The 13543-nt window shown below is 45.7% G+C and overlaps 1 protein-coding gene and 1 long non-coding RNA gene across 9 annotated transcripts; one reads left to right on the top strand and one right to left on the bottom strand.

The window, feature by feature from the left end:
• The first annotated feature begins 3133 nt into the window (after window positions 1-3133).
• LOC117863674 (uncharacterized) lies at window positions 3134-8447 on the top strand. Of its 7 annotated transcripts, none has more exons than XR_011898664.1 (9): window positions 3134-3281; window positions 4388-4481; window positions 4712-4803; window positions 5277-5454; window positions 6347-6437; window positions 7144-7164; window positions 7305-7374; window positions 7537-7600; window positions 8174-8447. It is a non-coding gene; the product is annotated as an uncharacterized lncRNA (long non-coding RNA). The 7 variants fall into 7 exon arrangements; XR_011898666.1 differs by lacking the exon at window positions 3134-3281 and adding an exon at window positions 3284-3425; XR_011898663.1 differs by lacking the exon at window positions 3134-3281 and having other exon boundaries at window positions 3289-4481; window positions 5286-5454.
• A 409-nt stretch (window positions 8448-8856) lies between these two features.
• LOC117863672 (probable isoaspartyl peptidase/L-asparaginase 2) lies at window positions 8857-12268 on the bottom strand. Of its 2 annotated transcripts, none has more exons than XM_072294860.1 (3): window positions 11759-12268; window positions 9673-9771; window positions 8857-9592 (listed from the first exon to the last, which is right to left on the bottom strand). In XM_072294860.1, exons 1-3 carry the CDS (start codon window positions 12152-12154, stop codon window positions 9074-9076), a joined length of 1014 nt encoding a protein of 337 aa, XP_072150961.1. In that variant the 5' UTR covers window positions 12155-12268; the 3' UTR covers window positions 8857-9073. The 2 variants fall into 2 exon arrangements, with proteins under 2 accessions (XP_072150961.1, XP_034603374.1); XM_034747483.2 differs by having other exon boundaries at window positions 9700-9771.
• Window positions 12269-13543: the final 1275 nt, after the last annotated feature.

Raw genomic sequence — 13543 nt, 5'->3', positions numbered from 1 at the left:
GAGGGAGGGGAGAAGATGATGCGGCCTATCATTGGTTGCACTACAGCGGGGCCCATGCATGGGTGCTCCTCTGCTCTCAAATTGGCAGGCTATCTCGTGCTCCCCTCCTCCCCTGCGGCCCTGCCTGACTGACGATGACGTGGACACACGGACGGACGGACCGTGTCCGTGTGGGTGGTGGACCGTGCGTGCGTGCACTCTCATGTTCCGAGTACCGGGTGGGACTGGGCCTCGGGAGATGGGGGCCCACAAGAATGTCCTGGAGTTTCATGGGCCGGCTGCCGCCGAGTGCATTTTCATTCTGTTCTTAGAGAGGAACCAACCCTCCTTCAGTCCATGCATGCACACACCGATTACAGAGTATTCGTGCAAGTAAAATTCCATCACCAGGTGCCTACAGAAATGTTGGGCTCTGGTTATTCCGAGTTGAAAAGCAACGACGGAGGCCCTGACGCGTCACGGGACAGACAGGGAATGGCCCACAGGTCCAGTGCTGTCGTTTCAGCAACTGATGCCTGCGGGCGTACGTGCACCGCTCGAGACCCCTGCATGCAGAAACTAGAAGTGCAGATGCAGATGCAGATGAAGGCTGTCAACCGCGCGCCGTCCATGAAATGGCTTTGTTTAGTTGGCAAAATTGGGAGGTGCAAAATTACTGTTACAGCACTGTAGCACACTATAGCGTTTCGTTTGTATTTATGAATTATTATCCAAATATTGACTAATTAGGCTTAAAAGATTCGTCTCGCAAAGTACAACAAAACTGTGCAATTAGTTTTTAATTTCGTCTACATTTAGTACTCCATGCATGTACCGCAAGTTTGATGTGATGGGGAATCTTCTTTTTGCATAGTATCAAAGTTGGGAGTTGGGAGTAACTAAGGGCCAGTTTGGCAGGGCTCCGGCTCCGGCTCCATGCGCTTACCGAAGCACGGAGAAGCCGGAGCCGCACCAAACGGCATTGACCGCGGAGCCATTTTTTGACACATTTGGGAGGAGCCGGAGCCGTTTTAGGCCTGCATGGAGGAGCCCAAAAAAGTGGCTCCGCGGCTCCGGCTCCGGCTCCGCACGAGGAGCCCCTCGCGAGGAGCCCTGCCAAAGGAGCCCTAAACATGGGGCTCCCGGCGAAATAAACAAATCGAATCAGGTAGGAATGTACACGAGTTACGGTACGACAGAGGAGTAGTGCATTTGAGGTTTGGAACCAGTTGGCAGGAGATCAACACAGAAAAAATTCTCTTGCCATCCGGCTTGCTGTTCTAACGATCGTAACATAGCGGTCCTGCAACGTTTCCTCTGGTTCGCCTCTACGCTGGTGAACGAATCGCATTTTTGCTTGGCATGTAACAAAGCGCATTTTAGTCAATGAGCTTCGGAGGAAGAAACAATCGAATGGTGGAAAATCTCAACAATCGGGCATTTTAGGAGTATCCTGCTACCCAACGTGAACGTGAGCACGTGACCGAGTGATGAGGCGCCCTCTGCTGAACAAATCCCGCACGCGCATCTGTTCTGTTGGTACGAGTAGCGCGGTTGGTGGTGTGGCTCCGTGGAAGCGAGCGAGCGAGCGAGCGCCAAGACGGGAAAAGGATCTGCCGCGCCGAACACGCTCGTCCAAAGCACTCGCACGCATCTTTATTGGCAAAGCGACGGCGACGGCTCGTGGTCCTCTGGGCTCCGGGGGGAAAATTTGCGTCGGCCCAGTTGCCCCGGTCCCTCCTCCTCCTCCCTCCCGTGGCCCGTGGGCGTAGGCGCGTAGCACGAGAGGAAAAGGAAACGGTGGCCACGGCACGGCGGCGGACGCGCCGTTGGTGGCTGGACTGACGGCAGTGATGGCACTGCGCCAGCCGAGACAAGTTGACAAGGGGCCCAGCGATTGGATCTCGCGCCCCGCGGTCAGCCTCCGGGGTGCGGCGATCCCTTGGATTCAGTGCAAGTGGCGCGAGCCGTTGGGACTTGGAAGACGGAAATCTGACGGCTGGTCGTGGTGTTGTGTGCGCTGCGGATCCTTGGACTCTCGGCTCCGGCTGGTGCTGGTCACGCTTGACAGCGGCGGATGAAGGGTGCCAGGGTTTGGTAGGAGGATCTTCGTTCTTCGAATCTGGTAACGACAGCGAGTGATCCTGGTTGGGATGGGACGGAGCACATGCATCCGAGACGGTAGAGTATAATATTTGCTATAAGCTCACAAGTGGCGCTAGATTATGGCCTTGTTTAGTTACCAATTTTGGTAGTGGTAAAATTGGCATTTTGCCATAAATGCGCAACTGTAGCATTTCGTTTGTATTTGTGAATTATTGTCCAAACATTGACTAATTAGGCTCAAAAGATTCGTCTCGCAAAGTACAACAAAACTGTGCAATTAGTTTTTGATTTCGTCTACATTTAGTACTCCATGTATGTACCGCAAGTTTGATGTGATGGGGAATCTTCTTTTTGCATAGTGCCAAAGTTGGGAATTTGAGGGTATCTAAACAAGACCTATGATCTCTGCTGGAATCTTCGCTTCGAGTTGTCTTCTCAAAAAAAAAAAAAAGTTGTCTTGTCGGGTTCTACCAAAATCCGCCAAGCTTCACCTGCATTGCGGCTTCATGGAGTGTAAGCCGCACCTGCTGCGACGCAATGGGCCAATGACAGCGCCTGATGGCTTGTAAAGTTGGTCGTACAATCACCCAACACAGTACACGCTTCGTCAGTTGAGGACTAGTAGTACATGCACGACCAAGACGAACTACCGGACCAAAACGATGAAGTGTATTGGCCCCGTTGCCTCGCCACCTCAGGGATGAGGTCACTCCGAACCAACTTGCGGTTAGCCTTCATCTTAATTTCAGATCAGCTAGTTTGTCATCTTCGGTTCGACGCTCGCCGAACGGAAGAAAACCGAATTTAAATAGGCACAGCTGCACCTCTACTTCCAAGTTCCAACGCGACACAAAGGGGATCACGCTGCAGTTTCATCATCCAGCGCTTCGTAGCAGGAGGACGATCGATAGCGTCCAAAAATTACTACGTCGTGTTTGGGCCTCGAAGTCTAGAAAACTTTTATTTTATTTTATTTTGCACCACCGCAAGACGTTTTTGTTTGGCAGCGAAGTCTAGACGTTTTTTTTTTTTTTGAGATTTGCTAGACATCAAACGTTTGATTTTTTACTTTCTCTCAATCATTTTTCGCAGAGCCGTCGGATTGGCAACAGATGGAGCAGATCAACTCGTGTCGCGAGTTTGTGTGCCCGTTTACTTGCTTTCGGGTCTCGCCCCGCGCCCCGCATCTTCCACAGGTATGTGGTCTACCCACTGACTAACTAGGATTCTCTAGGGTTTTACGGTAGGCTCGTGATCGTGTTTGGGGTTCCCTGATCTGTTTGTGCTCAGGGTTTGTTCAGTGTCTGTGTATGGCTATGGTGTCTGTGTATGGCGATTAGGTAGCGTTTACTTCTTGGTCATGGTTCGGTTTGTGTTCTGCTAGGTTTCGATTTGTCAATTTTTCACTGGCTTGTGCCTCGAGTTGCTGTTTGTATGTTTGATTTTTGGAATACATCTGCTGATTTAGTGGTCTAATAGGTTAAATCTTGGGGTCTGCAGTCTGCTTGTGTTCAATTTTGGGGATTCGTGGTCCTATTATATGTGATTTGTGTTCTGCTAGATTCCATTTGTATACTGTTAGCAAAAGGATTTGGTAAGTTGTGTTCTGTTGGGAGGTAGCACCTAGTGAAACAGGGAATTAGAAAGTTGGCTAGCTGTAAGGAAAGCTTCGTTTGTTGGTAGAAACAATGGAAGGTAATGGAAGGTTACCGATGTTGCAGTGTGTCTGTCGTGTGGGTGAGTAGTTAGGTCAGGTGCTACCTTGACAAGAAGTTTCTTTCTGCATATCTGGGATGCCCTTGGCTACTGCTAACTGGGCCCATCAATTAACAATAGGAAATATTAAGCGAAATATCTAAAGTTCCTTTTTACTTTTCATGACTGTTTTTGTGATCCGGATATCAAAATTCAATGTGATTTCTTATGTTCAACTATCATTTTTTTTGACTTGGACTGACCAGACAAAGTAATTTTTTATCTTCATGACTGTATTTCAGTTGCATTGAGATCAGTTAAACTAATTTTAACTTTTGCTCTACTAGTCCTAGTTGACATCAATGGAGTACCTTTTTTCTATACGTGTACTTCCTAAACTAAAGAATTTTCAGCATTGTGTATGTTCTCTAAACTAAAGCAGATTCAAGAAAATATCTAATTCAGGTTTTATTTCAGTTCCACTCTAAGGATTCCAAGTTGCTGGTTACCAAATTGGATTGCTTAATTTCTAGAAACCTAAATGCTCCTTCCACAATATGTTTATCAGCATTTTTCAATTGACATCAATTGCACTTTTTTTAAACAGTTATAACAGAGCTAAACAAAGGTACTTACAGAGGAAGGATGACTAGGTTTGTCCGGTCCAGCATCTCATCTCAGCTGCAGAAGCAGGGTCTTTGGTTAGTACATTGACTTTATCTTTTCTAAAAAGATCGATACTATTGCACTTATGTTTTTATGTTGTTAAATATAAGATTTAAAAATCAGTATTTAATTGTCAAAATGTAACTGGGCCTTTTATAATCTGCATTACCTTTATGATTTTTCTGACTACTAATTCTACTCACCTATCTTGTGTTTCATCATTCAAGTGTGCATCATTATAACTCTATTATTATACATTGTACAGGTGTCCTTGTTGTTATGTATCTATGTTGTGACATCTAGAGCACACTGCAAGATCTTGTGTTCAATGTACTTGTCTGTTTGAAATTCTCCCCGGTGAGATAGCCCCTTTTCCCGTTCCTCATCTCGGTGATATTGTCGACCTATCTTTTCTCCTTTCTCATTTTGGATTCGATTGGTTCGGTGGTTACTCTCAATTTAGTCAAGCCTTTTATTTAATGTTTTATGTGCAGTTTAAAATATGTAAAGAAATCCAAAAGATGCTTTTACAAGATTCTCTATTACCACATTCTAATACGTCCTTGCCATATTGTCTTTAGAGAAATGGATATATATGCGCTTTATCTGTAATATAAATAAATACCAATATACTGTCAATTGTTTTTACCTGCATATCATCCTCCTTGTTTTATTCATTGAGTTTCTATCTTTTCCACCTGTCCTCCCATTTTGTTGTACTTATCAATTTTTGATATTTAACTATAAATAGTAGTTCATTTCTGTTGTGGCAATCATGTTTTTTCCCATGTTACTGCAGGTGGGTCTAACTAATTACTTTAATTTGGTAGTTGTCTCAGATACTCTTTGAACATATGTGACTTTGGGGGATAGAAAGACTATCTGGTCTTATTTGGAGCTACAAATTACTTTGAGCAGACTGATGGGTTAGTTTGGATGGTTGATAATCCACACGTACGAAGGCTTGCTGATTGCTGTGTAGAACTCCACAAACTCCTAAAAGAAGAGGTATACTAGTACCAGACCTCTAAGCGATAGTGATGAACTGAATATTTTAGTTGAAGTTCTATAAATTTGCTACATAAAAACATTGTTGTCCTTCAATGCCGTGGGAATATTACTTGTAATGTTTGCTCTTTAAGTATGTTTTGTTTGAAATGGCCCACCAGAAACTGGATTTTTTTTCTCCCATTCAGCATCATATTTTAATATACTATTGAGCTTCTATCTTTGAATCCCTTTTATTCTTAGCTTGAAATGGTAGTGAAACAGCATTTTCAAACATTGAGGATCGTACCACTGAAGAACTATGCCATGTGTTTGGCAGTACATAGTACTTTCTCTTTGCCACCCTAGGCTAAAAATTTACATGTAACATTTTTATATGTTGTGTTCCAAAAAATTTACATGTAACTTTTTTTATTTGTTGTGTTCCAAAAATTCTGTGTTCCAAAAAAATTACATGTAACTTTTTTATTTTTGTGTTTTTAAAAAAGCTACATGTGGTTTTTTCTAGTTGTGGGAAAAACACAAACATTTTTTTCTAAGTTAGATGTATTTTCCTGCATTTTGTTCTTTTTTCCATAAGCTCCCATACCAAAAAACACGTCTAAGTAAAGCTATTTGTTTAAATTTATCAAATATCCTCACTATATGCTCTTATTTTTCTATTAATTCACTCGTGCACATTGTATTGACTTCCATTCGTCCATAGTCCATACATCCCTTGCACACTCCACAGTTACTTGTAGCAGCCAATTCTGGCAACCTTTTGTTTACTGGCACCTAAAATTTTTAGAGTTTCAATTATCATTATTTATGTTTTGTACAATGCAATTCTAAAGAAAATGCATTTGCTTCTCTCCAAAAACCTGAGAAAATTATTGATTTATGCATGCAGGATACTGATTATAAACATTGATGCATATGTAAATGATTCCACCCCCTCCTCAGCATTTTTCGCTGTACTTTGCTGCGCAGAAATGAAAAAGGTATGTACAATGTGGCAATGCTCCAAGCTAAACTACTTGAGAAAGCAATTATAAAGAAACGCCTCCACCCACTGGACCTCCAAGCTCTCTTGCACTTGTGTTGCCAAACATTTTGTCACTACCACTATTGGCCCGTAGGGAACAAATAAACATATACAAACTTTTTTTCCTCACATTCATCACACATGTATCTTTTTTTGTCAAATGCACTGCAATACTCTCATGAAACAAACCCATTTTGAAAATAATCATACTAGGGCAATTGATGTGCCACCAGAAATATAATCTCTATATGTTTGAAACACACCAAGCAACATTGATCGATGCCTCATCCCCTCAAAATCTGCCATCCCCCTCCCTGAAATATATTATTCTTTGTTTTTGTTATCAGAAAACATGGCATTACCGAGGATTAACAAGTTGTATATGAAAGGTGTTAGATCTCACAAAGTTCGCTAACAGGAACAGGTGTTCTAGTTTAGAAACATACTATAAGATCTCTTCATTTTTCAAACTGCATATCTTTGTGTTTTTTTCAAGCACTACATGTTTTGTAAACTTAAATATGATATGTTTCAGAATTAATATGTTGTGTAGTATACAAAACAATGCCAAATTAGTTTAGCATCATATAGCATTAATATGTATTGAAAATGCAATACATCTTGCAGGTTATATGGTGACTATTTTTTGTGACTTTTTTCAGGTGCACAATGTTCTCAGGCAGGTGTGTTGTTTTTTTCCCATTTTCTAGTTAATTCTTTCTTGTTACTGTATAGAGTTCTAACATTACTCCAGAACACATACAGATGTGTTTCTTTTGTTTTCTTTATTTTTTTCTGATTTATGTTTTCTTCTGAGTTGCAGCCAAGGATTCATTGAGGGACGGTGGGAGAAACCTTTGTGGAAAGAGGACAGTCCCCTCCTGAATCATCAGGTGAAGAACATATCTTTCATTGTGGTTTTTTGTTCTTTTTTCAATTTTTATATGCCAACTTTATTAGATCTATCCATAGTGTTTATTTTTTAATCAAATGGGGATTAAGCCCCCCACTGTCCCTTTTCTTTTCCCCGATCTATGTTTCCTTCTGAGTTGCAGCCAAGGGTTCATTGAGGGGAGAAAAATTTGTAGGAAAGATCACCGCCCCTTCCTGAATCATCAGGTGAAGAACAGTTCTCTTCATTGTGTGTTTTCTTGGACTGCATGTTCTGTGATAGACTGGTAGTATGGACCAACATTGCGTTTTTTGTTGCTTATAAGTGTAGCTGGTGGATAGGCATGGATGGAGAGTTCAACGATTTTTGTTATCAAGTGGGTTTTTTATTTTCTGACTTCATTTTCTACAGATTGCAAAAATCTGATACATATGCAAAGTATTGCTCAACATTGTTGTCAGCTCCAATGGATTGTAAATGAAGACAATAGCTGTTGGAGTAATGCATCATACTAGTGTAAAAGCCACATATATGCAAGACTAGAAATTGTATTTTAGACAGATTAAATAAAATACTAGCTTTATATAAAAAATGACTAAAGATTTACTAGATTTTCCACCTTGTGTAGCAGACTAGCAGTGTATTTTTTTTTTGCGTTGTTGCTATAGTTTCTTGTATAAATCTGTGTTGGTGTTATATTGCTACAAGTTCCTATACCTTTTTGGAGTAAACTTTTTTATTATCTATTATTGTGGTAGATTTATTCTGATGGCTAACTTTTCAATTTGCTGATGGAACAGGTGACCCTATTTTGGTCGTGCCTCCTGTTGCTCTATGCCATTGAGTTCCAAGTGGACACAACTCCTGCTGTTTTGTGCAGAATTCAAAATCTGTGTCCTTGTTAAAAATGCTCAAAATAGGTTACAAGCTTCTGTAGTCTTTTACTGCGAAATATTGGGCATATGTATATGCCCAAAATAGATTGTCTATGTGTATATGTTGTATGTTTGTGTGAAATGGATGTTCCTTTCGTTCCTCAAAATTTGAAAATATATACATTGACAGTTGGCGTCATTGGGCCATTTCAGCGCTTAAAAGGTTGGGGTAGGGAGCTGCTGTGCTAACAGTCCAGAGCAGCCCAAATACGCTAAACGGGTCCGAAACTTACATTATGCTTACCGGGCACGCACAAAAGAAAATGCGGACCCGTTATTGCTTACAGATAGTGGAAGGTTGGAAAAAAAAATGCAGGGATTAATATGGGCTGTTGATACACCATCCAAAGGCTGGCGGAGGTGATTGTTTTTTTTTTATTTTTTGCACCACCGCAAGTAAGCCTTAGCCCGGAACACATAAATTAGCGAGCAGCTTCAGCAGCCCGAGAAAGTTGTGTTGGGCCAAAACCAGGATTAATCCTCAGCCCGAACAAACCATAAACACCCACGAAAAAGAAGACAGTCTGAACAAAGGAGCCAACAGCATATTTCAGAAGCCATATAAATTTTCACATTTTTATTTCCAGGGCAATACCATCACAATGACGATCGTCCTTATTAACCCGAAATCCAATCTCCAATCACTAGCCCACTACCACTAAGCCAATACCGACGACCGGCCCTGACCAAGAGACCAACCACATGGCAATCGCAAGATGGCCACGCGCACGCACGCACGCCTAGCTCCGCTCCGCTCCATCCCGCTCACTCCCAGATGCCGACCTCCATGAAGCCGTCCTCCGTGGCGCAGCCCCTGAACATGCCGGTGCAGTTGAAGCCGTACGCGACCTCGCCGGTCTTGGACACGGCGATGAGGCCCGCGAAGCCCTCGTCGAGGCGCTCCTTGACGCAGAAGTCGACGGCCTCCTGCAGCGGCAGGCCCTTGTACTCCATGACGGCGGCGACGTCGCGCGCCAGCGTGGAGCGGATGATGGCCTCGCCCTCCCCCGTGCACGACACCGCGCAGGCGTCGCAGGCGTAGGTGCCCGAGCCGATGAGCGGCGAGTCCCCGATGCGCCCCGTCATCTTGTTCATGAGCCCGCCCGTGGAGGTGGCCGCCGCGCAGAAGCCGTTCGAGTCCACCACCGCGCACCCCACCGTCTCCGGGGCGTAGATGCTGATGGGAAGCCCGTTCATCACCATGCCGTTGCGGTTGTGGTTGCTGTCCGCACCGGCCTGCAAGCTGCAGGTGTCCGTCCCGGTCAGCGGGATCCGATAGTCAAACTGCATGCACGGGAAATGATGAACAATGGTCAGTTCACTGCTGATTTGAATGCACGATCGATGCCGATTGATCAGATGACTGTAGAACGAAACAGGATGGTGCCGGCCTCCTTGGCGAGCTTGAGCATGCCGACGTTGTCCTCGGTGATGAAGTAGCTATTGTCCACAGTCTCAAGGCCCTACAAGATGATCAAATCAACATCAGAAATCAGGTTAAAGATTTCAAAAAGGCTGTTAGACTAATCCTTGAAACATTTCAGTAGCTAGTATTATAAAACGCCGCTCTAGGTACAGTCTATGACCACAAGATCTGGAGGATTCGACGCGAATCGGATCTCGTTGCTGGGCACGGTCCGGTCCGGTGGACCACGGCGAGGCGACAGACTCGGGCGCGAGACCGGACAGGGGCAAGTGGAGCTAGCTGGTCCCGGAGCCCGCCTGGATTTCGTGGTGCGCGGCCTCGGCGGCTGCCCCCACACCAACAACGGCCGCCAGGCACATGATTTCCGAGCAGAAAAAACAGAGGGCCACGGCTCGTGAGGCTGTGGAGCACGGGAGCCATCCTAGATTCCTAGGTTCATGAACTGTGTGACGAGTCGCCCACAGCTGTGGAACAGCAGGTCAGCCGCGCGCACTTGCTTGTTGTTTAGGTGAAAAAAGAATGTGCGGCCCGCGAGGAAATCACATGCATGCAGAAAAAAAAATTGTCTCCGCAAGAGACAAGCAGAGTATGGTTGTGCGGTGCCTTGGTGTCGCCCCCCCCCCCCCCCCCCCCCCCCCCTCTCCTGAGCAAATGCTTCTGGTGTTGGTGGGTGCTGCACATTTCTGACTCTTAAAATTTTAAAAAGCTTTGGAGGGTTGTGGTTCTTAGTTATGTACCGGAGGACAAGTTTAAGTTGGAATGGTAATGGAAATATCGTAGCCAAGCTTCCTGCAAATCTTGTAGAGTAGGGGAAAAGCGGAAGAAAATGGTAGGGGTTGGTGGGTGTGTGTGAGGCGGCTAAGTACATGACGCGACGAGACGAATGTTTTCTTCTAAACTCTTTTCCTACTGTCCAGGACTAAGTGCGCAATTGATTAGCAAAAAAAAAACTCACTTCTATCTAAAATGAAAAAAAATGAATATCCTACGTATGCAATACAATACTCCAAAAACAGAACAAAATCGTGCTTAAAACCAAACATAATAAAGAAATGACCAACTACTTATTTTGACGGATTTCTTTGGCCATGGTGAACAAATTACGCCGCAGTTGCTTTCAAGTGATGTGAAAAGAAGTGGTATATGGTCCACAGCTGTCTCCGAAGACCAGGGGACGAAAGGGGGACACGCACGTGCTGGTGTATCGCACAAACAAAAAGCCAGGACTCGAATCAAAAGGACTAAAGATATTGGTTGGTACAAGTGCTAACTAAAACAATTTGGAAAACCAAGTGGTAAATGGTGTTTTAAAACCTAGTAACATCAATTGTACCGGGGGAAAAAAACTAGAAGACTCCATGACAATTTCCAGACGCAAAATAGCATATGCTACGAGGCATGCAGCCTACACATGCAAAGCAGGCTGCGTGCCTTGTTGACCCAAACAGACCTCTGTCCTATATAAGCATTTCCATTAGACCACGTAAAGCTAGATAAGCGTCGACCATGTCATGGTAATCAAAACATGCTTGCAAGAACAAATAAGGTGGCAAAGAAAAAGACCATCCAAATCAAGTGATTTCGCCTAACCAATAAACCGCCAAAAAGCTATGATGCAACTTTCCTAGACATGACCAGACGTTTGCCTTGTAGAAATAGAATCTTTGCACGGCCAGCGAAGATTCACCTTGCAAGACACGGCCCCAGCCGCCGTTCAGTAGAAACGTTTGCAGCTGGACACATGCATGTTTGCAGCCGGTCGTACTGCACCCACGTCATCCACACGTGTCGATCTAAAAGTCTATTTTTTATTGACTTTTTAACAAAATCTCATTCTCTCCTGTCCAGCCATTACGCCGGATCGTAAAAAAATTCTTAATTTTCTCATTAAACATGATTATATTTCTTTAATCGGTAGCGGTGGTTTCGCATGGTAGAGAAGCCATGCACGATTCATGCAGGAAAAAGTAACGAGCACGGGAGATTAATCCGGAGATTAGTTGGGCGGCGGGCGGCCACCGTACCTGCTCACGGGCGAACTCCTCGGCGCCGTCGAAGGCGAGGTACGAGTGGGGCGACTTGTCCATGACGCGGCGGGCCAGGGAGACGGGGTTCTTGACGGTGGAGACGCCGGAGACGGCGCCGCAGCGGCGGCCGCGGCCGTCCATGATGCTTGCCTCCATCTCGACGGTGCCGCGGCGGGTGAGCGCGGACCCGCGGCCAGAGTTGAAGAAGGGGTCGGTCTCGAGCTCGCGCACCACGGCCTCGACGACGTCGAGCGCGGTGGCGCCCGCCCGCAGCAGGTCCACGCCGGTCTGCAGGCACCGCGCCAGCACGCGCTTCGCCTCCTCCTGGCGGTGCTCCGGCAGGTTCGGGTCCACACCGGCGCCGCCGTGGATGGCAATGGCCCAGGGCGCCATGTCTCTCCGAAGCTAGCGAGGTGGATTGGTCTAGGCGCTAGCTTCCGGAGATGGTTCTCGGCTCCCCCGTGCAGTGCGTGAAGCTCTGTGGAGGATGTGAGGATGGAGATTGCCGAGTGGTCGGGCGGGGTATTTATAGGGGTTCGGGGCGGGGAGGGTGGCGACTGGTGATGGCGAGGGCGAGGCGTGTTCTCTTCTCCGGACGCGAGAGATGATTTCGCTTTGCGAGTTTTGGGAATCTCAAGTCCGGGAGCGGCCGCCGGCCTGATTGTGTGGCCTGGTCCGGTCCGGCCCGGGCGTATCGGCCGCTGCCCGGGTTGGCTTGGAGTCGGCGCGCGGATTATCTGCGTGCCTTGTATCCAGCCAGGGTTGGAAATAGTTCCACTTGGAAGCAAATTGCCATTTCATAAGGAACGTGATCTCTAAAAAAAATTGATTATACTACTATACTCTTTCAAGCCTATCCTTAACATCTATTGGTAAATGGAAGCCTAAACTAGCAAACCATGTGCGGTGTGACTCAATCCTGAATGAGAATTGGCTGAATTGACTATGTTTGAAGCCAAACAATTCAAGACAACGATGGATCCTAAGGGCTGCTCTCTCAAACTCTCTCGTTGCTACATGAGAAAAGCGGCGACCGACAGAGTTTCAGGTTTCACGACGAGGCCGCCGGTCCCTCTTGCCACCAATGGCCTTTAGGCGTCGGTTGGGAGGAGGAGTCGTGGCTCTCCGCCTGGCATGTAGGATAGGTTATAGTGTCTCCAGTTTAGATGTCCTTGGCGTCGATAGCGAGGCGGAGGCGGTGTCGGCGTCACCGTGGAATAAGCCCCTTTCTTGTCCCCGCCTTGGTGGTGCTTATTCCGGCATTGGCAAGGGGTCAGTGAGGGTCGAGGCGGAGGCAGAGGCAGGTTGATAAAAATAGTCTCGCTGTCTTCTAGCAGTTTCCTCAAATCCATGGCCAAGGTGGCAAGGGGCATGACCTTGGCCGATGGTCCACAATGATGTTTTCTTTCTCGTATGACTGAGTGAGATTCTTTTGCAGCTCTTCACAAAGCTTTCAAGCGATGGTGTTTGCCTTGGCCTTGGGATGCTGGCGTCTTCCTTTGTTAAGCTTCGGTGTCGTCTTCAACGTCGATGGCCCGTGGCAACTATGGCGGACAATAATGTAGTAGATTTTTCCTCAACTCTTATTGCAATTTGGAGTACTATGAAAAAATCGAGGTAGCGACTCAGTGTCTACTCATACTATTTCACGTGAATTTACCCAACACTACTCCACTAGGGATCCAATTAAGTTTGCTGACAACATACTTCTATCGTCAAATTATCAAACAAATAATTAGTCAGCACAGATTACTCTGTATTCAAAATTGACCAATGCTGCGA

Source organism: Setaria viridis, chromosome 7, assembly GCF_005286985.2.
Source record: "Setaria viridis chromosome 7, Setaria_viridis_v4.0, whole genome shotgun sequence".
Taxonomy (NCBI): Eukaryota; Viridiplantae; Streptophyta; class Magnoliopsida; order Poales; family Poaceae; genus Setaria; species Setaria viridis.
This window is presented reverse-complemented; position numbering and strand designations above follow the sequence as displayed.

Coding starts and splice junctions, on each gene's coding strand:
- LOC117863672 (XM_072294860.1), bottom strand. CDS start 12,154: ATGGCGCCCTGGGCCATTGCCATCCACGGCGGCGCCGGTGTGGACCCG. Junction 9,772..11,758: donor AGGAGTTCGCCCGTGAGCAG/GTACGGTGGCCG, acceptor ATCATCTTGTAG/GGCCTTGAGACTGTGGACAA. Junction 9,593..9,672: donor CCATCCTGTTTCGTTCTACA/GTCATCTGATCA, acceptor CCGTGCATGCAG/TTTGACTATCGGATCCCGCT.